Source organism: Balearica regulorum, chromosome 4 (assembly GCF_011004875.1).
Source record: "Balearica regulorum gibbericeps isolate bBalReg1 chromosome 4, bBalReg1.pri, whole genome shotgun sequence".
Lineage (NCBI taxonomy): Eukaryota > Metazoa > Chordata > Aves > Gruiformes > Gruidae > Balearica > Balearica regulorum.
In genome coordinates this window covers 13,393,269-13,420,076 of record NC_046187.1, presented here as the reverse complement: position 1 = coordinate 13,420,076, position 26,808 = coordinate 13,393,269, and the positions used below count along the sequence as shown (strand labels likewise).

At 39.9% G+C, this 26,808-nt stretch overlaps 1 protein-coding gene across 1 annotated transcript in view; it reads left to right on the top strand.

Moving 5' to 3' along the window:
• MGAT4D (MGAT4 family member D) overlaps positions 1-26,808 on the top strand; it is a 36,201-nt gene continuing 9,393 nt past the window's right edge. Inside the window, exons 1-7 of the mRNA XM_075750710.1 lie at positions 1-139; positions 11,178-11,339; positions 14,576-14,716; positions 16,642-16,775; positions 18,923-18,969; positions 20,269-20,382; positions 21,684-21,759. Coding sequence (XP_075606825.1) covers positions 49-139; positions 11,178-11,339; positions 14,576-14,716; positions 16,642-16,775; positions 18,923-18,969; positions 20,269-20,382; positions 21,684-21,759 — 765 coding nt within the window. The 5' untranslated portion in view covers positions 1-48. The remainder of the gene's footprint in view (positions 140-11,177; positions 11,340-14,575; positions 14,717-16,641; positions 16,776-18,922; positions 18,970-20,268; positions 20,383-21,683; positions 21,760-26,808) is intronic.

The following is a 26,808-nucleotide window of genomic DNA, read 5'->3' as shown; positions in this document are numbered from 1 at the left end:
GAGGAGGCGCGGCGGGGGACGCGCGGGCGGGCAGCGCCCCGCCGGGAGATGCGGCTCCGGCACGGCCGGCTCCTGGCGGTGCTGTGCCTCGGCGGCGCCTTCCCCCTGCTGTGGTACGCGGCGTGGCAGGGCAGCCAAGGTGAGAGCGGGCACCGGCCGCGGGGGGCGAGGCGAGGTCCCGTCCCGGCTGGCCGGGGCGCAGAGGGCGGGCGGCCCGGGGGCACCTGCTGCCTCCCTCCCTCCCTCCCTCCCTCCCTCCCTCTCGCCGGGCCGTCGGGGCACCGCGGCGCTGGGCTCCCTTCACCCTGTAACGGCGGAGCGGCGGCACCGAGGGGAACGGCACCGTCCCGGCGAGCGGCAGCGGCGAGGTCGGGGCGCGGGAGGTGTCGGGTCGCCCCATTCCCTCCCGGAGCTCCGGCCCCCCACGGCAGGAGAGCCGGTAACGGCTGCGCTGCCGGTGCTCAGCCTCCCGGGTCGGGGTGTTAGTCCGGGGCGGGGGGCTGCCCCGCAAACGCCCCCGCCAGCCCTCGGCTCGGCGCCCGCCCGGCTCTGACGGCAGCGGGAGCGCTGCGGAACCGGGCGCGGCTGGGAGGCTCGGCCCCGGTAGGGTTAAGGTTAAGGGTGCAGGTCTCGCCTGTTCCCCAGGGTCACGGCTTACGCGCACCGAGTTACAAGGTTGTGCAACAGCTTACAAGGTTGGATCCTTGGGGCAAACCTCTCCGATTAAAAATACCACCCCAAATTTGAGAAAGAATTTAATAAAAGCTACTATCAACTATTCCTGCGTTAGGATGGAAAGAACAAATCTAAAGGTGATCGCCATAGCTGTCACTTTTTAAGTGTTCTTGTTTTGAACATTACTCCGGGAGGACAGAGTAGCATTATCCATTCTGCAGTTGTATTCGTGCCTCATGTACAGTCACTTTTCCACATGTATGTTTCCAGCACCGGAATGCGATGTTCAATCTGGAAAAAAAATACCTGAGGTTTTATATTTTGATTTCTAAACTTAAAAATTACATAATATCTTTTTAATAGGTTATGTAGGTGGCGTGTGCTGGTTAGATCTACAGAAAGCCATGTCCGAGATTCTCCGAGCCTACATAGGAAAGACAAAACTGATGCTATTTTCTGACAAATCACTTAGAAGAGCTCTCCAAATAGTACCTCTGAGGCCTGCAGACGTGGCTTCTTACGTGACTGGGGTGACAGAGAGAGAGTGGAGCTTTAAGGGCTTCCTGTATACACCTTTACAAAAGGTCTGGTCTTATTTGTGCAGAAGAATTAGAATAAGCCAATTTGTAATTTCTGGGATGAACACAGAGCTTCGACAATCCGTTTGTTTATTTATATGAATTGTTTCTGTCACAAATAGAAGTGGTGGTTGAGATCTTGGCCCCGCAGCGGGATACTGAGTGGCGTCAAGACAGTGCCGATGCTCCTGCCTTTATCATTTCGTGTCAGCTCTACGGTTGATTATCTTACAACACTTGTCACTTTGCTCAGTGGCAATCCTGCTAGGAGTGGGGAAGGAGAAACAGAAGTAAAAGCAGGGTGTGTCTTAAGAAACTAAGATCAGAGAGATGATAGACTGAAAGCGTTTGTCCCATCTGCAGTTACCACCCCTATCACCATGTTATCTCGTGACTTGGATTTTGTGACTCCTCGTTGCTTAAATTCTGTTTTCATTCTGCTTTCTTTTTAGCCTTTCTCTGCTGGTGTTCCATGCTTGGGTGTTCTGCTATGGGGTTTTTTTTTGGTTGTAATATGTATGTCATGGTATACATGTATATGTGTTGTTTTAACTTTTCTCTTTCCGCAGTTGTGTCCTCTTCCACAGTAAAGAGACTAATGCCTCTCAGGTGGTATCATTTTCCTGATTATTATTAGCACCTGTTTTCTTTACAAGCTTTTCACCATTACAGATGTAAATATGTAGTGTTCAGAGGCACATTCTCTCTTAAGCTTGGTAAATCTCACAAATATGTAAATGAAAGAGTTGATACTAGTAACTAAAGGAGGAGGCAACACCATGTGGTGAATGACTTTGCATTACGTTTATTTTGCTGGAAAGATAGTCTTTGCTCCTGAGTGGTGTTAGAAGACAGAAGCCTTCTACCCATCCAAAAAACCCCCAGGAACAGCCCTACGCTGTTACCTTTTTCCACAGAGAGAAGCATTGGGAGCAAACCCACTAATCCTCTGTTGTTGTCACGGAGTATTTAAGAAGGTGGTTCAAAACTAATCTTTTTCTCTGCAAGCAGGCAGATACCTCTGCTTAGATATTGTTAAACCTCTCTTCTTCCCTTCCACGCTGCTGAGCTTACCTCTCCGTGGACATGCCTAGAGCACGGCAGGAGTCCCCACTTTTCTCGCACCTCAAAGTACGATGTTTGTTTTCTTTCCTAATGCCCTTTTCACTTATCCCACCTGTTACTGAGAGGTCAAGTCCTGTCTCAGCTTGTCAGCTCCCATCTCTTCCACTTATTTGTCACGTGTTCCTCTCTGGCTTGTTTTCTTCCATACATTTGTTAAATGTCCACAGTTTCCTTCTCTGCTTTGCCCATTAAAACATGTAGGCTGCTCATGATCTTTGACTACAGCGTATCGCACTAAGCAGGCTGTAGTACTCCCTCCAGTTTCTATCTGGTTATTGTTTCCAGGATTGTAGTGATATTGGGATAGCAAATAATCTTTTTTTGTTTGTTGTACAACTAGGACAGGGCATACTAGCTCAAGACTAGTGGTCTTAAGAACTTCCATGATATGGAAAGTATTTAATAGCCCTGTAAAATATTGGTCGGTTTGTCTGCAGTCTCAGACCCTTCAGCCTTTGAAGAGTAAATCGGGTATTGGTTCTGTCCCAGTTTCTGTGCAAATGAAAATCAGTAGCTTAAGCCAGCAACCTTTAAACGCCTTATACTAAGGGGCTAGCTAGCTTGAGAGATTTGAGTTGAGTCAGTGACAGCAGTAAATTGGCTGTTTGGCTTGTAACTACTCGGTGCAGCCTGAGTGTTGACTTGCAGTTGTGAGATCTAACTTGAGTACGGGTAACTTGAACTGGCATGGCAGGGAAGATGCTCCTGCATCGCTCGTGCACTTAAAAATGAAAGTTCAGAATCTACCAAAGTCACTAGACTTCAGCTATCGTGGATAATGTTATATACATTTCAACTATCTTTACCTAGTCACTTTTTCCATTGCTTTATAAATATAAGCAGAGGTTTCATTTTAAATAGGTCGATTTTTTTTTGCGGTTAAAAAAAAAAAAAAAGATAAAAGTAATTACAGAGAAAATTGGTAATCACCAGATCTTCATCAGAGCCTGATACTGTCTAAACTTGCATGGTGATTCCTTCAGCATCCTCTAGAGTGCTTGCAAACGCAGGCTGCTATTAGGAAGTAATCAGATGGACTGCTGTAGCAATACCTGTTCCACGTCCTGCATGGTTTTGCTGTGAGCTTTTTGGTCCCTCCCCAGGCCCCAAGCAAAACCTGTCTGAAGCAAACAGTTTGCATCTGGGGATAGGAAAGGCTGTTGTCAGGATGATGCAGATGTTCCTACTGTTGTGCAACTGAGTTACAGTCCAGTTGTTAATTCACCTGACCAAAAGTGTTTACTCTCGTATAGATTTGTAGTTATGGAAAGTAGTATACAACTTAAAATATATAGGGATTTTCCCACACAGTTTTAGCTGCTGTTTTCCATGTCAATATTAATCAACGAGAAATATCACAGGTATACAAAAATATGAAAGTAAATGTAAGGAGGTAGCAAATGTTGAAAAACAGCAAAAGAGAAGGCAAGAGTGTATTATAAACTTGTTATGAACTTACATAAAGTTTCTCCAGAGGAAAGACTGTTCCTGAATAAAAAGAAGCTGTCTTGGCTGAACAGCAATGAATTTTTTAGAATTCACAGCAGTGAGGTAAATCAGATCACCTCACGTGGCAGCGCTTCTTCATGTTGCTTCTAAGAGTTACAAGATGAGATCTCTTTGCTTTGTAACATATTGCTGCCTTCTTCACCTAAATTTGTGGGATACTTTATTCAAGTAAATTAAAACTAAGCTATGTCTGGAAATAAGGAGAAAGTGATGCTAAAATACGATGTCACAAGGACCTACGCATGTTAATATATATATGTGTTGATAAACCTGGATTTCTTTAGTTAATCGTTTGAGGTGGGGTGAAGAAGAGAGAAACTGTTCGCGCTTAGTTGCATTCACAGAAGTATACTTAGGGTTTATAAAATTGTTTAATGTATTAGACTTTTCATTATTTCACAAAACTTTTTATCAGAAAAGGGGGTACAAAGGGTTAAAAAGGTATTTCTGATGAAAGGTTTTTTTTTTTTAGTTGAAATATAGTAATGTACATGCTAGCCCAAACAGCTGATTACACATTTCCTTTATTTCCAGTAATCTTCTGCCTACGGTGTGATGCTTTGCTTTGGCTGGCCAAGCCCTGCTCCTGCTGTGCTCCCAAGCGCAGGTCCCACGAGATTCTGTCATTTGTGATGGAGTTCTTTGCAGGTTTCCTGCCCAGACCCCACTGGCACGTTCTGGCTCAAAGCTTCAATTAATAGCGTCAAACTGATAGATTTGATAAGGAGCCTTGAATTACACCATTCTCATTTCAGCCAATACAGCTTATCCAGATTTATGAGCATGCAGAAGCCAATTTTCCTGCCCTCTCTAGGCCTGTTAGGCTGTGTTTAACCACCATTTTCCCCAGTTGACTGGTAGGCTACATCTTCCCTCCTTGCCTTCACGCATACGTTTCCTTCCAGTGGAACTGAGAGCGTACAGAGGTTATTGCACATCCGGGTTTTGCCCCAACAGGCAGTCAGGCACGTGGCCGAAATGCACGGCGTGGTGACGGACGAGTTTCTCCAGTCCACTGGTTGCTTACTTAGTTTCTTTGCGTAGTCCTGCATTTAGGTATTAAAAAAACCACCCATACAACAACCTCAAATGCGACTTAAGACTTAGCATTTACTGATCCCAAATTTTATATCAAAATTCATATCGAAGACTTACAAAAGCTCTATAGTTTTACTGGCTCCTAAGTGTGTAATTTACTGAACTAAGAGTCTGCTGCTTCTTGCAATTACTTCAGGTGGAATAGTGGCTGCCTTGTCCTCAAAAGTAGAGGAACTGAGTCATAAATCCTATAAAGATTCAGGTACAAAATGAGACTAGTTACTGTTGGGTTTCGTAGAGAAAGGGACAGGGAACATTTCAGACCTCTCTTTGTTTGCTGTGCGGTCTCTCATCACAACTTGTACTTAAACAAGTGTAAACATATGACCTTCACACTTGCCTAATGTTGTACACTGAGTGTCAATGAGCAAAGTTTTATCCAGAAATATTTTAGTTAGTGGCTAGGCATTTAATTAAATGTGTGTATAAATGAGTGGTTGTTGCTACGTCAGGCAGAACAGTAAAAATATTTCAAATACTAACCAGAATGAAGCAATAGTCATTGCTTGAAGTGAATGACTACTTTTTATTTATCTGATAAAGGCCATATTCAAATCAGAATTTTCCACTGCTATTAAGAACCTATACCGTGTTACTAACATTACTATGCTAAAACCAAAATATACTAATTATGGGAAACCAGCATGCAATATCCATTCAATTTATACATTCTTCCCCTTATTTTAATACTATTGCTGTCCTATATAGTGATGTTCTGACTGAATGTTTTAAGATCATTTGTCACTACATTCTACTACAGGAAAAGACTCAGATCTAAAATGAGGATTGTTTACCAACATTTAAGAAAATATTATTAGAACTTAAGTTGTATTTTCTTTGAAACGTGTTTGCTTATGTGTTTTCAGTTAGATACAGTATGTAAATGGTTCAGTAAAAAGTATTCTATGCCAAACGCAATAGTGAGTCCACATTCATCACACAATTGAATGTGTTTTTCAAATTCAGTTATTAACTTTAATCTGCCTTTAAATTTGTAAAGTGTTTGTTTGTTTTAATATGGAAAGCAATTCTGATTCTCTTCCTAGTGTATCCTCTCGGATATCCTCCATAGAGGAACCCTAACTTCCCCCCGCAAATTGCTGGCGCACTGTTTTTCCGTGGTGTCACTGGGTTAACGCAGTGTCCCTCCCCTGGCCGCCACTGTCTGGAAGCTCCAGATGTGGACACTGTTAAAGACGAGTAGAACACATTGCCGCCTGGTTCCTCTGCTTGCTTACACACCTACGTAGAGAGATACAAAAACATGGGGAGAGAGTCCTTGCTGCACGTTAAGCCCCGTGCTTTGGCTTACCAAGCCTGCACGTTCGATGCTGCTGCGTCACAGCTGGGCAAAGGTTTCAGCCAGCCGGCTGAGAATTGTGCCTGGCTGAAATTAATCTTTGCCTCCTCCTCGTAGCCTCTGCCATAGCAGTAGCCCCTGCAGGCCAGTTGCCAGCAGAGCAGGGACAGGACAGATGAGTGGAAACAATTAGAAGCTTCTTAACCTGCTCACTTAACCTTCCCTGTTCAGGTGTGTAAAATAAACCAACCTCAGCACTGACTGACTTCACAGGCTCCTGAAGATTTAAGATATACACTAAGACATGCCGTGTCCCTTGCTTAAAGCTCAACAGTCGAAGGTACCCCAGTTCTGACGAACGTTAAACATAATGGGTGAATGTACCCAGCGCAGGTGAAGCGGCTTCTGACTTTATGGTAGTTTTTCTTGGCTGTCTCTAACCTGTTGGGAGACACAAATAATTCTGTGCCTTAATCCTATAAACAAAATATTTAAAGATTATGCGCAAATTCAGGAAGGTGTCCTTACCTGGAAAGGTGCTTAAATACCCTTAGACTTTAGCACATTGTTGAATTTAAGTGTTTGCGTAAGAACTGGCTGTCCTGAACTAAAGACAGAGGCATTGTTTGGGGGATTTTTTTTTCCCCTCCTTACTCTGAGAGAACAAAATCCGAGCTTGCAAAGCGTGTAACGAGATTGAGAAAGGTCTCTCTATTTTAGCTCTGTTACAGGAAGATAACAAACCGCCCCAGTTATTAGTGCAGTGCATGCCTCAATGGTTTCATATGCTTCGTTAACCTGAACAGCTAGCAGTGGTTCCAAGCATGGAGTATGACAAGATCTTTTGCAGTTAGTGTGCTTATATAGGTTTCTTTTAAGGAGGGCAGTAACCAAAATTCAGTTTCTAAAAGAAAGCGTCGTTAGGTGCAATAAACAGTGTAGCTTGTAATCAAGAGAGAGGAACAAGAGTCACTGCTAGACTTTGGGGTGTTTTCTTTCCTCTTTCTGCCACTCCCAATTTTCCTTTCCTTTTTTCTTTGAATGCTAGGAGATAGTGAGGAATTGTTCCTCAGCTCTTAGATATTGCCAGAAATCAATTGTTAATGAAACTGGAAGCATTTATGATAATAGGAAGTTTGCATGCATGGAGCTAAGAAAAATAATCAACTTTCAGAATGAGTATTTGCTTTAGAGATTAGTATTGTTTCTAAACGGTTTCAGTTTCTGGTGTGGAAAGTTATATATGTATATCTATGTGTCTATTAGGAGATAAGATTGCATTTAAAGCCATTTTAAGCATTGCCATCTCAGAATTACAGTAGCCATAAGTATATGTGACAATGTGTAGTAAAGAGTCAGAGGAAATGTTGTAGTAGAGCTGAAAATTTGTTGCAAAAGCTTTGAGCTTGGTTGTCGGGGGTTTTTTTTGTCCCCTGGCTTGTAGCCAGCGTAACCCCATGGAAATTTCCTGGTGGGGTTTCCTTAGCCCAGCAGAGCGATTCCCCTTCGGCTCACCAAGGGGAGAAGCAGCCTTTACCTTCATTTACTTTGCGTAGTTTTGCCATAGGTCCTCATCTCCCTATTTTCCGGTTTTATCCTGACACTCCCCCGTTGGTGATAGAACAAGGCGTTGCCAAGGCAGGCCGTGCCTGGGGACAGGCAGTGTTTCACCGCAGCTCCTTTCTCCTGGCCCTCCTTGCCAGAGCGAGCTCTATTTGTGAAAACGCCACGTCTGCTTCTTCCCAAGCAAGCTGTTGCAAGCAGCTGGTTTAGTTCTGTGTACATCCTTAGAGACGTAAAGAGCAACGCTTTCCACACCCCACCCCCACCCCCAAAACCCATTTAAACTTAATGACCATTTAAATATTTAGAGTATATAGCTTCGTAACGCTTCCAATTTTATCTTCTTAGCTTGCTACAATTATATCAGTAATACTGGTCAGGACAGTGCTTTATTGCGCAGCAAAATACAAACAGTTCAGTACTGCTTTCCAAACACGCGTTTTTTGCCAAAGGTTTACTAACAGTTAATATTGCTCATTTACATATATGCTCTAATAACACTTAGAACATTTCACTTCTGTTTCGAACTGTACACGTTTATAATAACAAACTCCTCCTTCGGTAAGGGTGAGTGAATACTGCGTTCCTTTTGTCAAACCCTTGCTTCCCCAGCTGTCAAAAATCGAATGAGATAAGCAATTGCTAAGAGTCTCGTTCTACTAACCGAACAGAGGCTTCGATTCCGAAAGACTCAAACATGTGGTTTCCCTCTTCTGGCCTGAAGAAAGAGATAAAGCCAATTATGAACGCCAGCTTCTTTGGGTGCACTCAGTGATAGCCAACCTTTATTTGCCAGAGGCATCTACGGTATTTTAGTAGGCTCACCTGTAAGCAAGCAAATAAAACTACTATTACTTGGCGCTTGCCAAAATGTCAGCCCGGGAGTGACACCGGTAGTTTTGAGTCACACTGACGCTGGATAGCTGCAGCAATTGTAAAGACAGGGACTCCAATGTTGTTATACATCTGCAATTTCTTTACTGATTCCTCCTATAATTTAGTTGTTGAGGGGAATTTTAGTTTGATTTAGCAAAATCTTATGCTGTTACAGCACTGGAAATGTCAATGGAACAACACTTTCCAGCATTTAATTATGAAACACCTCCATTACAAAATGATGGATTCCCTTTTCAGAAGCAGTAAGTTGCATCCTGTGATAACATATATTAAGTTGCATCCTGTGCTAACGTGTATTTATTGTAAGATTGTGGTAAAACCTCCACTTTTTCTTGGCTCTTGATGCTATCTAACTCCTAATAAAGGCAACTGGAATTAAAGATGCACATCCATTGCTGTATCTTTAGTTTATACCTCTGAACTTGTCTTGGAATTGCAAGATAAATCTCCACCATGTTTCCACATATTGATGCTCTATTTGGAATCACTTTCTTGCTGTGAAGACTGTATGATTAATGTCTGTCAGTCACCTACATCAGTTTAAACCTTCTGTTTCCTTTTTATTTATATACATTCTAAAGCAAAAAGCTAAAGGTTGGATTATGGCATTGGAAACACAGCTGCAAAAGAAAAGCATAAACCAAGAAAGTGTATTCCTACACGGTAGTTGCTGAAAGGGTTTTTCCTTGGGTGCTCCAATAATTTAGCTCATTTGGGGTTCTAGCTCTGTAGCCTGATGTCTCATGACAGATTTGTATTGGAAATCTATTTTAACCTTTCCCCTGAAGTTGTTAAAAGATGGACTCTCCATCTATTTCTTCATTTGACCTTCCATTTATTTATTTATTCATTCTCTGATTTTTTAGGGTTGTTTTTTTTTAGGGAAGCCTACTTCAGTAAAGTAGGACTTTCATGTTGTATGCAGCTGAATAATCCAGTTTTCCTCTCCCTCCAACAATGCTAAATTTACATTCACAGCTGCATAGTACAGAATACTCCTAGATATGAATGCCTTTCTTACAAGTCAAAACATTTTTAAGACTGTTAGAAAATTTTAGGAAGCATTCATTTTATGGGCATTTTACTAAACAAACTTTAAATTTTTAATGAGACCCATAATAATAATAATACTGATCACATGTTTACTTCTTTTTTCTAGGTACTTTCTTCCTAGAAGTTTTAAACTTCGATGTCTTCCAGTCATACATTTATTAATTAAATTAAGGACTTGTGTTTACTGCAAATAAAAAAACCTGTTTATCTAAAATGCAAATTAATTCCAGTTTGAAATTCCTCTGCAAGTCCTCACAAATTTGTAGTACCTTTGCATTTTGCTCTTAGTCTCTTTTACAGGCTAGAATCCCTGGGAATTCACTTTTGCTGGGAGACAATGGCGGGTCCCAGAAAATGAGTCCTGCCAAGGATGGGACTCAGCCCAGTCCACAGATAGAACGGGAGACGTGTCTAAATAACAGTATTTAACTAAAAAAATCCCCAAACCCAACAATAAAAAAGCAGGATTATAAGACATTTTTAAATGAGGTAGAAGCGCCCTCCTGCCCTCTACTTTCTTCACTTCCTGTTGCAAAGTGAGCGATGTTATGGAAGTGTTGCCTTATATTAATTTTAATAAGCCTAACAATCTTTATTCACGTGGCAGTGAGGCAGTGGAGGCACCGACAGGTACGAGTCTTGTATCTCATCTGTGATAAGAACTTCTGACAGTATTTGCTGCTTAGGAAGGTGGATCTTTTGTAAACATCCCATTGACGGTATTTGAGAATACTGTGCAGAACGGCAGAAGTGTCTGATAACCATGTCTGAGGGTACAGTGTTTCTAATATCGATATGATTGTAGAGTATTTCATCAAAGGTGGGCTACATATTACGAAGGTATCCTTCAATCCAGAGCACAGTTTCAGTTGTTATCTAATTAAATATATCCATGAGTTCAAATAACCATCTTTACTAATAGTTCCTAATATAGTCCAGCACTTTTTAACTCATAGATGAAGACTGAATACCTTAAGATCTGTATTTTAATCTTAATAGTGTTTTATACAAAAGACAAGCCATTACATCATTACGCTCTTCAATGCGATAAAGGTCAGCAGGATCTGTCACTTAGTGAAAAATGCTGTTGGCTTTACTGGATGGCACCTTCCCCTGCAACTCGTAGTCTTTCACCGACTTTTTCCTTATTATGGATGTCATAGTCTTTCTCTTGTCTTCAATTGCAAGCCTTTACCCAGCTGTGCTCCCCAAACTCTTCTTCTTAATACTCTCCCAGATTTCTTCATTCTATGAATAAACTTTGAGTGGCCTATTTTGTTATTGTTTACACACTTCTGGTCATGTCTTCTAGACTGTCTCCTATTCTTAAACTTTCTCTTTATTCACCTCTTTGAAATGAAATTACATTCTCGTTGCAGGAAATGACTTAGACGTGTACCAAAGCCAGTTTCTGGAACTTCGGCAAAGACTACTGTATGCTGAAAAGGAAAATAAGAAAAGATCGCACGAACTGAGCAGTGCCCTAGATGAAATCAAACGTGTAGTTGCAAGAAGAATGAACTCGACGAGAAATCATACAGGTTTGTGTGTATGAAAATGTACTGGGTTAATGCTTCGAAGTTTTGCGTGCTCGTGTTTCTTTATTACTGGTGTGGGGAGAAAAATCATTGATGTGATTATATTAGCATTAGGTAGAAGCTTCTACTTTAAAAAAAGGGTGGGGAAGTAACCTGTAACCCCTCTTTATATAGGATTGGTTAGTAACTAAACAAGTAAGGAGAGAAAAAAAAAAGGGGATACAATAAACTGCAGTGGTGTCAGAGTGGCAAAGCTGCACATACTGCTGACAGAGTTTATTACAGTGCTTATCCCTCTCTTGCTGCCAATCACAGAGCACTGGATAAGCTATTTTACCAGCTTTTATTATGCCATTACACCCTGATAAATACTAGGGCTTGGCTACCCTGGAAGGCAGGTACACGCCTCCTCAGATGGTCCATAGTCCTGATCCCTCTCAGGTGGAGTGACTTTTGGGGGGGGACTTTTTGGCCATGGGTGCTCTGCCATCCTGCCAGCGGACCCCAGGCACCGCGGTGTGCGTGGTGGGTGCGCAGTCTCATCTCAGCAGGCAGACCACGTACAGCTGGGTGCTGGCCTGAACCCAGGAGGTGAGAAGCCCCATGAGGACTTGCTGGCTCGATACAGCCTAAGAATGTTCCCTCTAGAATTTAGTTTTATCTTGCAAGTAGTTCGTTAATAATCCCAAGGAAATGTGGATGCTAATTCAAAGAAAACCTTTGGGGGGGGTTTCTCTGCTTGCTTTTTTTTTTTTTTTTTTTTTTTAGATGGACACCAACATGCAATTAAGTTTACTGTAGTGATTTGGCTTCTTCCCATTGTTCAATTAAACTTCTTACTTATTTAAAAAATACATTAGATCCTTGCCTTACAGACTGTTGTACATCCCCATCTATCTGCACACCGTAGCTGCATATGATAGATGAGACAGTTTGCTTCTGTCCCCTAAAAGAAACGACGTAGTAGCGCTGGATCTGCCTTCCTCCCTGTTCAGACTGGAGGAGCTCCTTCCCCGAGGAGAGAAGGAAACCTCGAAGGGCGGCTCTGCGCTGGAGGCGTTCCACAACACATCCCAACTTCTAAAGGAGTCTGGATGCTACTGAAAACTACTTCTTAAAAAGCCGTATTTGCATTCAGCGCAGCGGGCTGGTGTCAGATAAAATTAGGGAATTAACCAGGACTGTTAGAGGGGAAGAAGGAGCAAGGTGCATTCCTGCTTTGTGTAGTCACCTTCGTTTCTTACCCTGTTCTTCCCTGGCTGCTCTTGTCCGTTTATTCCATATTAATTCAGTGGGACTGTTCAGACGCGTATAAACAAATGCTTGAGTGTTGGCGGGGTTGTGGCCTTACACGCTTTAGAACAGAGACCGTGTTGTCAGCCCCCAGCAGCCCCACATACTGGGGACAGAGTTACGGCCTAAGGCACGTGACAGCACTAGAGGAGACTGCGCGTTCCCCTTCCCTCTGCTTTTCGTTCTTATCGGAGCCAGGGGAATATCAGAAAGTATTATCCTCTCAATTCATAGGATTCCGAGCAGAAGTTTCTTAAAATCACTGAATAGTTTTCCTTTTATTTTTACCTACTCTTCTGCTTGCCACGCCACCCAAGTTTTATTGCACAACAAAAACCGAAAAGGTTTATTGTACGCAGTAAAACTAAAGTCCCTTGCCCAACCCTTGGACAGGTACTACTTCTGAATAAAAATGGAAAGTCCTTGAAAAGTTATGAAGGTGGTTTAAAAAAAAAAAAAATTCTGTGCAGCAAAATTGCAGTATATTTAATGGCAAAGCAGAGTGAGAGGAGTTGTGGGTCTCTCTTTCATACACAAATGTCTGGACACATATGTATGTGTTTGGGTTTTTCTTTTTTTTTTTTTTTTTTAAAAAAAGTTTTCTGTAGAGTGGGAAATCTCTGTCAAGTCCCAATATTCAGTGGGAATATCTTTTGGAAGTTGAAAAACTTGAAACAAATATTGCCTGTTCAGGAAGCCTCTGTCTTCCTTGATCTAAGCTGAATGAATAAAGCTGATGAGGGTCATTTTTAAGACCTGTTTTAAGTAACTTTGAAGGGTAGTAAATCTGAGGAGTTATCTTAGATGCATTCCTTAGGACAATTAACTTTCCATCTAAGTCAATAAGCCTTCTGTTGCTTTGCTGACTCTGAAGCTGGGAAGGCTGTTAACATGATTTTGTTGGCTAAAACTAATTGAGATGTGTTCTGATATCACAACGTGCCCCAGCACCAGCCTCTTTGCACAGCTGATAAAGTGTTTGGAGGAGGCACCCAGTGAAGTATGAATTACCTTAGATAAACTCACAGGAGCTTTATTTATTTTTTTTTCAGGACAAAAATACATACACATTGTCAGTAGCTAGTAGGGTACAGAAAAATTCGTAAAGATTTTTAGAATTAAGTTGTTCATGTTTTTTATTAAAGTTCTCTTAAAGAATTTTTACCACCACTGGAACATTCAGGAATGTGTATATCAAGGAAGAGAAATTAGTAAATTAATGGTATCTGGATTTTATATGACTTTTTTTTTTTAAAAAGGAGTATTTTTATAAAGTCATACTTGAGATATTTAAACATGAATAAATATTCTAATTATTTTCATCTTTATTTTAAGCTAGTAAAGAAAAAAATAAATACTCCCTAATTTTCTCTTCACTGCTACAGTCTTTTGTTTCTTGACTATTTTCTAAGGGCCCGGATCTGGTTATCTTTTTAGCCGTAGGACTTTTTATAACCTGAGAACTTCTGTTTGAGCCCTGAAAACTACCATGGGTTACATTTTGGGGAAAGCATTTAACTTTGTTAAGTTATTAATCAGAATCTATGTTTCTTTTCATTTAAAAAGTTGCTTGCCAACTGTGGAAGAAAAAAACCCAACAAACCACCAACCAGTTTTTTCCCCTGCTGCTTTTAAAATAACTACTTACTGTGTTTGAAGATGGCTCAACCCAGCAATGTTTAGGCACGGAGAAATGTAGGCAGAATTCCCAGGGTGTTCAGGCTTGGAGCTTGGCGGGGACGGACGGATGGACTGGGCAATTCTCAGTTTATTACTGCAGGAGGCTAATATATATGACACGTAAGCACTTCTGAGGATGAGTTCTGATTGAATAATCTTGTGTGTGGTAATCTGCTAGTATTCAGTTGAGGAAAACAGTTGAAATAATTGGCTTCACTGCTGGCTTTTTATTTTATCTGTGTATGTGGGTTTATTGTTTCTTTAAGATGATACGAAGTGGAAAGTGTTAAACCTCACCAGAAAACTGCCCATGCATCTTACAAACATGTACTACTATCTACCTCACCTTCGAGAATATGAAGATGCCATTTTTCCAAATGTTATTTTTGGGCAACAGAGAACTGGAGGTAGGAAATAAAGTTTGGCTTTTATTTTCTATGTGTTTATATTTTATATTAAGTTCTAGCAATGAAGCATAACTCAAAGTTCAGAGTGGGTTTTCTCCCTAAACTTTATAATGTTGCCAAACTGAAAAAATCTTAATGGGGATGGCAAAAGCACTTTTACCACTTGCATCCCAGTTTCAAGTCTTTACCCCAAAGTATGCTGATAAACCTCTTCAAATATCAACAAAAAATAGCCATAATTGAGAAACAATATTATTTTTGGTTTTAGTCATATATTCATATAGCTAAGATTCATTAGCTGATCTTTTTTTCTTACAAAATTAGTGTGAGTGAGGAAGTGAAGGAGAATTTATAATGCACTCAGTTTTGCTAAAGTTAGAAGTAAATGGAAAGGTGATGTGATCATTTAGAGAATATTAATAAATCTTCAATGTAACTTTTTCATCCACATGAGAAATCAGCTGACATGTGCACAAATTATAATGAATTCCAATGAACTACAATACAAATTATAAAGTTACGTCATCGCCTAACTGTCATGTGATAGGTGAAAAGAACATTGAAAAGCAGCAAGCAAACAAGGAACTAGTCAACATTTTTGCTGGGTTTTGTATTTTGTTGAGGTTTTGACTTTTTTCTAGGGTCATTTTATATAAAGAAACATTGGCAGCGCTTTTGATTTAGCTACAGAACCAACTTGGCCATGCCCGTGACAATGGATAATTTCCTACAGTCTTCTCACTAGTAGGTGTAGTTGTAGCAGTGTGATCTAGTGATGCAGTTCTCACTGGAGTACCCATAGGTCAGGGTCAGTCAAAAATGATTTGCCAGAGACCCTTAGAAAACCACGTACATTCACCAGCAAGCAAAAAAAAAAAAAGAAAAAAAAAGGAGGAAGGAAAGTAATAAGTAATACCAGAATGCTCCGTGTTTATTTTGCATTTATTTGCACATGAAAATCACAATAGCAAGACCGCACTTTAACAAGTACAGGTTGACCTTCAGCGTGTAAAACCAAACAAAACCCTGATGGTTGAGCAGGTTACATGCTGGGAAGGAACGTTGGAACTTCAGCATTTTTGAGCTGACGCTGGCACGGCGGATGAAGTCTGGAGCAAGTCACTAACTGCACCTACTCCTTTCCTTCAAAATCTGCTGCTTCCTTACCAGCCTCACGAGGTTTTGGTCAATAGGAATCTTCTGCAAGGACTAAGAATTCCACAGGTTTACTGAGCTGTATTAGGTCACTGATTTAGGTAATGCCCATACCAATGAATAAAGACATCCTGCTTACAATCTAATGATGTAATGTAGCACAGGTTTGCTACTAGTGGAGTCTTTGCCAGAGGCGATTTCAGTTCCTTTCTTAATAACAACAGCATGTAAGTTCCTTTCTTCTTATTATTGATAATATCAAAGCCATGGATTCCTATCAATTACACCACTGAGAGATATTTTTTTAAAAAAAATTTTTTTTTTGAGTTACGCAGCACTTGCCTCCTGTGAGAACTTGCTGGTTAAGCAGTGTTGGTTTAACTCTTACTACCAAGATCTCTGACTCCATACCAAGAGCTAGCGCTAATTTTGCAATACCCACTTTTGAAACTAAGTAGCAGATACCTACATGTTTGCCAGAGGTAGTACTATCTCCAGGTTCTCAAGTGTATCCAGTCTACACAGCTATTAACATAGACATAGGTCTCTAACCTAAACTTAGCTGGAGGTATCTCCTCTTCCATGTAGTAAGGCAAATACTATCGCAGTCACCAAGTAAACCAGCGAATATTCATGGTTATAATTATTTTCTAACTCGATAGTCCCATTCAGGTATTCTCATGGTCGCATCAAATCAAAATTAAAATGTAATTTCAGTTTCCCTTTATCTGAGGTGAAATTACGTGGCTTGTGGACTTCTTTCTTTGCAGTCTCACTGGTGATGGGTATTCCTACTGTGAAAAGGGAAAAACAACATTATCTGATCAATACGCTGCATTCCCTGTTGTATGAACTTCCCGAAGACCAAAAGAATGACTGCGTAATAATCATCTTTGTAGCAGAGGTAAGTTTGCACGGACAGGTGCAGTATGCTGATAAAAAGGCAATATAGAAATTTGTATCTTAGTGTCATGGTGTAGGAGATGCTGCAAAATGCTTCGGCCAGGCCTTTGGGAGGAATTTCTTCAGGGGTGGAGGAGATGGTGAGCAATTAGTGCCTCGTTCTTCATATGTGGAAAAAACCCATAACTCAGATGATTGAAGGGGAAAAAGTCTCATTACATTTACAAACAGAGCTGTTGCAGTCAGATTTTTTCAAGTAAACCCATAAGAATTCATTATTTATCTCTGAAAGTAAAGTACTCCAAGAATGAAAAGTAAGCCTTCCACAGAACCTGGAAAAAGTAAACTTAGTCTAACAAAAGTACAGATTATTTATCTGCCATTTTGACATCATATATCTTGCAAAGTACCTTGGCATGCTGGAGCCTTGCCCTCTGCATGCGTATTGCCATTTCTTGTGAAAAAGAAAACTGTTCAGAGACATGAACGTTCCGTGTTTGGGAAAATAAACAGTGCTCAAGGTAAAGTATTACGCGTAAATTATTTTTTTCTCATTCCAAAATGTCTTGATTACATTGGAAAAAGGCTACCAAAGGGAATTGGTGAAAGTTACTTGCAGGTAAGAAGACTGTGCAATTATTCAATTGCACTTAATATTTATTCTTCATATTTCTTTGTCCTTCCATAAACAACATTAAATTTCATACACATATTCATTAACAGTTTGCCTTTTTGTTCAATCATCGCTTACAGCAGCTTTTGCAACTGTCATGCTGTCAAACAGAACATAGTTCACTTTACTGAGTTAGGTCATGACTTCACTTCTCTGTTTGGATCACAGCAATAAGTAGATAGGCCCAATTTTACTAGCTGTAGTTCCTCTTTAGCTTACTTTTCAGGAGCTGAAGTTATTTTACAGTTACGTATTTCCCCCTGAAGAGCCCTGGTAGTGATGAGCTTTGCCTTGCTGCCATTCAGAAAAACCTTCTCTTACAGGGCTTCAGAGACGTCTTGGAGTTTTTAAGGGTTAACTTGTGAGTAGTACAGTTTCCCCCGATAGACAGTCCTAAAGTGGCACTTTCAACAAAGAGTAGCTTGGGTTGTAGTAGCAGTCCATTTCAGCTAATTTAGGATTAAATTGTAATTGTGAGAGCCAGTCTCTCCCCTTCCTCCTGTCCCCAAAGCCACGTGCTGGCAGCTTCCATTTCTCAGGCACGCAGGTTGATCGTGCTGATAGGAGAAGTGATAAGAACACGTAATTATGAGAGGAGGGCAGGTGTGTTTGCTGATCACAAATCCACACCTTCCTTTTTCCCCAGAAAGTTTCAGAAGATCAAGTTAGATGTTTACATCATGGGTTAACTCAGAGTAACTTACTGACTGAAAGTGAGCCGGAAAGTTGTTGGTATTTTTTTTTTTTACCACAAATCACATCCTTTTTACATATTACAAAATTTGAGCTATAGCTGGTAACAATTATTGGTGGATTTAAAAGAAAAATCTGAACTGCTAAGAGAGTTATCGCTTTGGAAATCACATCCATAAAACTTAGCACTGTTTAATGTCATTAACAGATGTTTTCCACGCTAAAACTGTTATTTTTATGGAACAGCAACAATGAAGAAGTATGTCCTCAAAATTTCCAGACTAAGAGCCATAAGTGTGTTATATTAGGAAGAAACTTTAAATAAAAATTTTAAGTATTGCTAGCTTTAGAAGATTTTGCTTAGGTGACTTTTCTCAACAGCCTCAGGCCTCTCTTGTGATTTTTGGATGATTAACCTGAAACGGCTGTTTTTACTGACAGTTATAGGACTCTGCTTTTCTAGCATAACTGAAAGCTGAAAGTGGAACAGAATTTTGTGCAGAAAATGGCTTGGCCTCCTGCCGGAGCAATGAAAAAACCCAAAATGCAGAAACCATTGCTGGAGATCGTTCAGTTCTACTTTCAATTACATTGAAAGTTCAGTTGCCTTGAAACCCCCATACCGTCCTTTAGTAGAAATGCTGTTATAACATATTGCTTTTGTTTGGAATGAAAAGAATTAGAGACTAAAAATGAAGTGTTTGCATGTACATATTCCCTGCAAAATGTTGCTTAATACAAAAATGGGTGACTTGAAATGCAACTCCCCTTCTTTTCTTCAGGTGAGTGCAGAATATGTTAACAGCGTTGCAGAAAGTGTTAAAACCAGGTAAGTCCTATAGAGTGTAACACCAAACAGCTAGTAAACATGTTTTGAGCTTTTATGGAAAGAATTGGAGCATTTCAGCAATAAATTACAACTCTACCGTACTGAAAAGGAACTGCTAAGAAGTGAGGGAAAGGTGTGCTCTTAATATGTGTATCGTAACACGCTGCGGAATTCAGAACAGAAAGATGGATATCAGTTTATTTTCCTTTTCTTATTTCATAAATATGCTTTAACTAATCAGGCGAGGTCTCAGCTTAAGCCTTTGATAAATATTTACTTGAACTGAAGTCTTTTCCCCATGAAATTAATGATGCAGTTCAAGGTACCTGAGACTACGTGTATTAGGTCCCCACTGACTTCACGGCCCTGCAATGTAGTCTGCTGTCTGTCGTGGTTTCTGGGTGGCTTTGTTTCCTCGTTTGCCTCTTTTTCACGAAAGCAATGGAATTTGGACAACAATCGGACTATATTTATAATGTTAAATAATATTATATGATGGGTAACATGAGATGGGTATCTTTTGCTGTGCCAAATTAACGTAAGAGCTATCAAATGAAGGCTTGGTTCCCACTGCAGTTTTGCTTGCTATCGTCATTCTTTCCCGTAGATGTTTACAGCATTGTGTGCATGTTAAAAACCTTAGAGCAGCTTGTGATGCACTTAATTTTTAATGTTAGTGTTTTTTCATTAATTATAGAAAATGGGGAACTCAGTTCTGAGAAATCTATTAAAAACTGAAGAATAGAGAGGTTGTCACATATTCTGGAGGAAGAGGGAGACTTGATTCCCAAAGTTGATTACACATTTTTTTGGTGACTTTGAAAATGGAAAATGTAATACTTGGAGCAGAAACTAGACCCAGACACCCCATACCACTCCAGGCCAGTATCATTTTGGCTAGACTGTAGAATTAGAGCAAGCGTAAGGAAGCTAGGAGCTCTCATGCAAGGGGAACAGTTGCATGTAGGTCTAGATAGCAGATTTGGTTGTCAATTACTGCTGCGTTTTGGCAGCCATCTCAGGATTACGAGTAAGCATCTATAGATGCAGGACGGCCAGGATTTCTGAGACATGCTTCAGTGTTTTTTGTGGCTTTGATGAGTTACAGTCCTGCCTGTTCTGATGGTTGTCAAAGACCCCTTCCTGGTTCCTAATTTACATTCTGTGTGACTTGGTTTCTTTGCTAGAGTTGTGAATTCCACTTACGGAAGAACAGACCTAACTCTGGGGAGCTGCTGTCTGTGGCTGCCCTCAAAAGTCTTTGTGAGGAACGGGGTCTCACTAAGCTTCTCTTCACAGTTTCCCCCAAGAAATCCAGTCTGGAGTCCTAGAGGTTATTTCTCCACCTGCTTCTTATTATCCAGATCTTTCCAACCTGAAGAAAACATTTGGGGATTCGGAGGACAGAGTAAGGTAAGACAGCTTTATAAAACCTAAGAACTTTTGCTAAGAGTATGAAGTGGACAATGCTGCAAAAGTCAGTGTCATTTGAGCTGATAATGTTTTTGTATTTCAGAGCTAATGGACCTCAAGTGTACTTTTTAAAAACTTATTACACAAGGGGATCTTGAGAAAAGCTATGCCGCACATCAGCTTCAGCGTGAGAGCCAAGGCTTCTCCTTTGGGTCTTGACTCTAGGCATACCACAGGTCTTAAACCAGATGGATAATGCCAAGGGGTGACTGACAGGCTGGATGGTCTGGTCATATATATAGGAAAATGTTTTATGTGACAGATAAGGAAGAGGCTCTGTGAAGACACAAAAGAAACCCCATGCGGCCCCTTAGCTTACTGGTAACAGCTACTGTGGGTTTAATTAATGACCTAACTTTTGGCGATCGTGGACTTCTTATGTTACTGTTAATAATATATCCTAACCGGTGATTTCATTCACTCGTGTGCCACAAATTCACCGAGACAGAGACTATAACCTAACAAAATTTATTTATTGTAAGTGATTTTTGTTTGATAACAAGAACTAATTTATCAGAAGCTACCCCAACGATGCAGCAAGAGAGCTGCTGTACTGAGAGTTTAGGTTGAAGGAAATCAGCAAGTGTATGTATGCATGTATATTGGTTTATAGATAAACCACCTATCTTTCAGAGCATAGACAAGTTTACATACTTATACTTAAGTTTCAGATTTGATTAGATTTGAATCAGATACACTTTTATGTTAATTCAATACAGATAAATGGTTCTCTGGTCTTTTAGCATTGATTATCAAACATCAGCTTCATCCTCTTGTAAAATAAGAGACTGTGCTTTGTAGAAAAAAGTCTGTGTTTACATTTAAACCGGAAGAAGTAGTTTATTGACCTGTTTTCTGTGCTGCTCATCAGTAAAAGCACTTAATTTTAGATCTTCAAATAATCATTGTGTGTTGATCTCTACTGTTTGTAATATAATGAATAGAATCTTTAAGTCATTTGACATGAATATACTTCTTAGACATTTTGTTTCAGGCTGCATTGATACAGATTAAAATTTTTTGCTTAGTTAACATTAACTTTTATAGGAAAATCAAATTATTTACAAATGTTTACACTGATTATAGAGGAATTTTTGTTCACTTAACAATGAGTTAGAATACTCAACCTTACAATTTTACTGTAGAGAAAAAAACTGCAGAGCATTAGAAGTGCTTTCATTAGAGAAATAACCCTTGCAACCCCCCAAAAAAGCTTATCAGAATTTGCTGCTTATGTTTAGGTGGAGAACTAAACAGAATTTGGATTATAGCTTTTTAATGCTATATGCCCAACATAAGGGAACATTTTATTTACAGGTATGTTCATGTTATCATTAAGTAGCTGCAATACATCTATACTGATTATTAGCTTTGGCAATTTTAATTTGTTTCAAAGGCCTCAATAAAAACAGCAATCTGTTGTTATTCTCTGTGTATTTTGCCTGTGCTCTTTACAAGCATCCGCATATTTCTGTATTTATATACCTATTGCAGCCAGGTGCTATTTGATTAAACCCATCTGTACCTTCCTGTCATTTGTGAGGTTGAATAACAAGGTAACTGAAGCATGAAACCTGTATTTGATTAGGTTAAGAAAGTCAAGAGTTTGATGTGTTTTCATTTGGTGCAGCAAGACAGAATAGTGGTGGGAGGTCCAGGTTATAGCTCACATCACAGTGAACCAAAAAAACCCCTACAGATAGTGATACTGGAGACAAGGTTAAACTGCAGGTTGGTACAGATCCTAAATTCTCCAGAGGATTTAGAGTGTCAGACTTAGGTTTAGCCATCATTTTAGATTTGTGCTAATTTGCACGCCATAAAGATGACAATCACCACCAGAGATTCCCAAAATTTATCATGACTTTTCAATAATGAAACAGACCCATAAAATTTCACATAGCTCACGAACGTCAACAGTTTTAAAAAGAGTTTGGAACAGCATTTTGCTTAGTTCTTAAAGTTTTCCTGGGTCTTCTCCTGCTTGAACAGGCCCTGGACTCTGTGCCGTGTAAGTACATCATAAGATTCCCAGAAGCAGAAGAGAAGACCGCAGGAGCAGGCATCTCATACCGTTCTTGTCAGCATTTAAACACAAATGCCTTTGAGCTGGGCTACTCAAGAGTCTACTCTCTGTTCTCAAATTTGGCATAGACGCTCAGGAGACAGGTGGACAAAGAGAAATGTTGTCTACTGAACACTTTAGGTTTACTGGAGAATTTTCCTGTGACTTTCATATATATTTTAAGAACACTAGCCAAGTTTACGAAGTGCACTAGAGCACTGAGGCATGGGAAACACGGTGAAGGCAAATGTTAAGCATGATGCCAGACGCTTAATGTCCCTTTCTGTTATAAAGTTCTCCAAGCATTCATGTTTGCATGGAAATGACTTATGTATTTGTGCTTTTAAAGAAATTTGAGAATATGTGTTTTCTCATCTGGGACATTAATATAAGGACTGAACTGTGTCATTCGGAGCAAAGCCTGGATTGTGACGGTCTGGCAACAGTTATGGCTGCATTCAGAATTTTCTTAGAAAGGAGCTATGCTTTCCTCATATCCTTATGTAGTATATCCACTTCTTCATTTGTGTGTCCAACCTGCAGCTGCTTCTCTAGCACAGATGCTGGTTGGCCCAGAAAATTCTCCATAGAGTACAGCTGAAAAGAAGGAAGACATGCTGCCATAAAGATAGTTATCATCTATCTCCATTTGGAAGCCTTATACTGATGGAAAGCAAATAACCTAAAAATCCCTTTCCTCAGCCTGGTGCAAAGATTTACCTCAGGAATCTTAGGGAAAATTTGAAATAGATTAGACTTTATTTACTGTTTTGTCAGAAATAGTATCATTTGGGTGATCGATACTAACTTCTAAGTTTTGAGAGAAGATAAGCATATGTAATTAGTCTTGATGTCTACAGAACAGTTGATGTCATGAGTCAGGCAAGATCTTTGCTGAATAAACACATAAACACTCCTGCTAGGATATTGCTGAATCAGGATTTAAGCAAGTAGCTTTGTGAAATCCATTGAAGCTAATGGGGTTACACTGGATGAACCCTACCCACTGATCAAACATAATCTTTGAAGACAGACAATAAATTCCATCAGTCATCTTTTCTACTTGAGGCATCTCTTCTACTTTGCCTTTCTTTTTTCTTTTTTTTTCTTTTTTTTTTTTTCCTTTTTTTCCCCCTGAACCAGCCTCTGCTCCTTTCAGGGTTTTTTTGTGAAGTTTTCTTAATCAGTAAAAAAATAAGAGAACTTTGAAATACTTGCTTCCACTTTTACTGTACTTCCTGGAGTCCACCAGAGCCCCTTGAGACATTTGCAATAACATCAGAGACAAGATAATGGGATCTTAGCATAATGATAAAAGCAGGCATTCAAATCCCAACCTCGTAGTGAGGACACGCGTTTTGTTTTCTTTGTGTCCCTGTAGACTTAGTTCATTCTGAAGTAATTAAACATTTCAAATCTGAAAGCATCTTTGAGAAACTCAGGTACAGCAGTTTTTGGGAAGTGTTTGCTATTAGCACTCAGATGAACCAAAAATAAAACATTAAATAAATCTTTGGGTTTTCTTCAGTTAAAATCTGTTATAAACTTTAAATTTAGTTCTATGCTTTTTTTTACCTCATGAGTTTTTTTCCTTGTGGAGTCTGGGGGGAGCTTTGTATATTTATATATAACAAATGTACTGGTAATACATATCGCCAGCAGCACTTATCTGTACACCATTATTACAGTTTCCCTAGTGGTTTTAAGGCCTGAGCAATAGCTCAGTGAAGTCATTAGGAGTCTTTATATTGATTTTTTTTTTTTTCTTCCCTCCCTACTAGACTCTAGGTCAAGCCTGTTATTGGTAGAGCTCCTTACCAAGGAGTAAACTTACATGGAAGGAATAACTTACATGAAAGTGCATTTTTAGCTGAAATTTTCTTTATGCTTGTATGGAAAAAAAAAAATCTTTAGGGAATGAACTATTGCAGGTTTGTTTTCTGTGGAAAATGAGAGAATAAGATTTTTCAGCTTAAGTCTTCACATATTCACTGAACGGTGATTCAAAATATTAAAATACCCTAACATAATTTAGAAAGGAAGATACTTTCCTGTCTGATGCCTACACTTCCATTGTATGCTACCACTTTTTTGTTGCTTCTTCATTTTTACTTCTCTTAGATAGATAACCCACAAAAGAAAAACGAATGGAAACCCATTTATTGTGTGTCATTTAGGGAATTTACATAGCCTTGCTATTGTGCATGTATCTTTTTTCATCTCGAAGCACTGAGGAGTGAAGGGAAATTAGCTGCGATCATGTGTTCTGCTGGCCTTCTCATGGCAATGGGGCAAATGGACTAAACAGTTCATATCTTAAACTTCCTGATCCAGCTGTGTACAGCCACTGCATAATCTCCTTTGGTCGATAAGAGCATATGAGAAACAAGTGGCTGTTAAGCTGAAGCCAGAAAAATTCAAATTAGAATTTGGGTACCACGTACTAAATGTTCAGGGTAATTACGCATAGTGTAACTCACTGGAAAAGAACTGATACTGAAATCTCTAAGCAATGACAGATGCTCTTCAAGAAAATGTGCTTTAGTTGAACACAAATTATGGGGCTCAGTACAGGGTTAAATAAAAAACTGTTAAGGTTCTGCGCTACATAGGGTATCAAACTACATTCTCCAATATTCACTTTTAACTGTCAGCTTCAGAAAAGACTGTTTCAGACTTCTCACTATGCAAAACTACTTTCAGTTCATAACCACACTCACACGCACTTTGCATCACAGCCTCAATATTTTTTCATCTTTACTACTTTTGTACGCTTTCTTCTAGTGTTTCTTGATATGGTGGTCTCACTAGATTTTTGAGATACGCCTCTCTGCCTTTCATTCTTTTTTGGGTGCCCCTCAATTTCTCTTTAAGGATTCTCTGAAACTTTCTTTGATTCCTTGCTCTTCTCCCTTTACATCTAGCTACTGGGTAATCCTCTTAGCTCATTTAATTTCATGCACGATTTCTTGTAAATTGATGTTTGGGGTTTTTTTTTTTGTTGTTGTTCTGCATAACTGTCACCTCAACTCAGTCCCCAGATCTCAGAATCTGTTAATAAGCATTCATCTCGATCAGTTTGTCTCCATCTATCTATTTTTCATTATCTTACCATCAGCAAAAGCTGACAGGGTCAAAACAGATCTCTTAATCTTGTCTTTCAGACTTCATTCTACTTCCTCCTGGGTTGACTGTTGACAACGCATTTCTACCCCCGCCAGCCCTACACTTATAGTAATGGCCAAATGCAGCTAAAAGCTGCGGGTCTGCTCTCTCGTGCTCTTGCTGCTGACTCTGCACTGAGTCAGTTGAGGACACAAAACCAGAAGGAAACCGTGTGCTTTTTTTTTTTCTTTTTTTTCTCATAGCATTACTTTTCTACCTATTTAGCTTTCTGAATCAGATTCCAGCACCACCAGGCAAGCGCCAGGGCCAATGAAGCACAGCAGTTAGTGCAAATTAAGTGTATCATTGCACTGCACCCCAACAACGTTTTCCTGAAAGCTTACTCTCCTCTTCCTGTGTTTTTCACACCCATATGGAATTCAAACCCTGAATTACTTCCTCTGTAATTACTTCTGGAATCCATTTATTTCCTTTGTGTCATTACCTCTAAACTCCTTGTTTGGACTCATTATCCTCAGCTTTAGTAACTGGAACAGCTTCTGGCTTCTCAGTTCCCCCATTCTTCTCTGAAAGCCATGCAAAAATGCAACCAAGGCATTTCCCATTTCCTTGATGGATGTCAGTCTCCTTTTCCGAGCATCCTTTAGCTGGTGCTACAGCTGTATTCGGCTTCAGCCTTTACAACACCTTGAAAGCTCCATGTATTCCTGTCCTTCAGTGTGCTTCACAGCATGTTCCTTCTTTCATGACTAGTATTCCCTGAAACAACTTGCTTTCTACTAGCGTCTCAGTATCTCAGTCACCTTTTAGGTACAACAAAGTCTGCCCAGGCTACTCTACAGAGGTTTTAACCATCTGCTTTAGACGCCTCTCTTTTCAAACAATTTGCGCTCGCTGCTTATCAGTGCTTATGCAACTTCAGTACAAACAGTCTGCTCTCTTCTTCCTTAACCTCTATCTTTTTGCTGAATGTTTTCTTTTAAGTGAGATCTCTTTAAGGTAGAGAGTCCTCCTTTCTCAAAAAAGTGAGGAGGACTCATGGTGTTATAGTCACTCACGTAAATAAATATGTAATGAATTATACTGAAACAGAGATATATGTGGAAGCTAAATACCAATAGTGTAGTTTGGCACATCTTCAGCACGCACTGTACAGCAGTCAAATCCAATGCAGT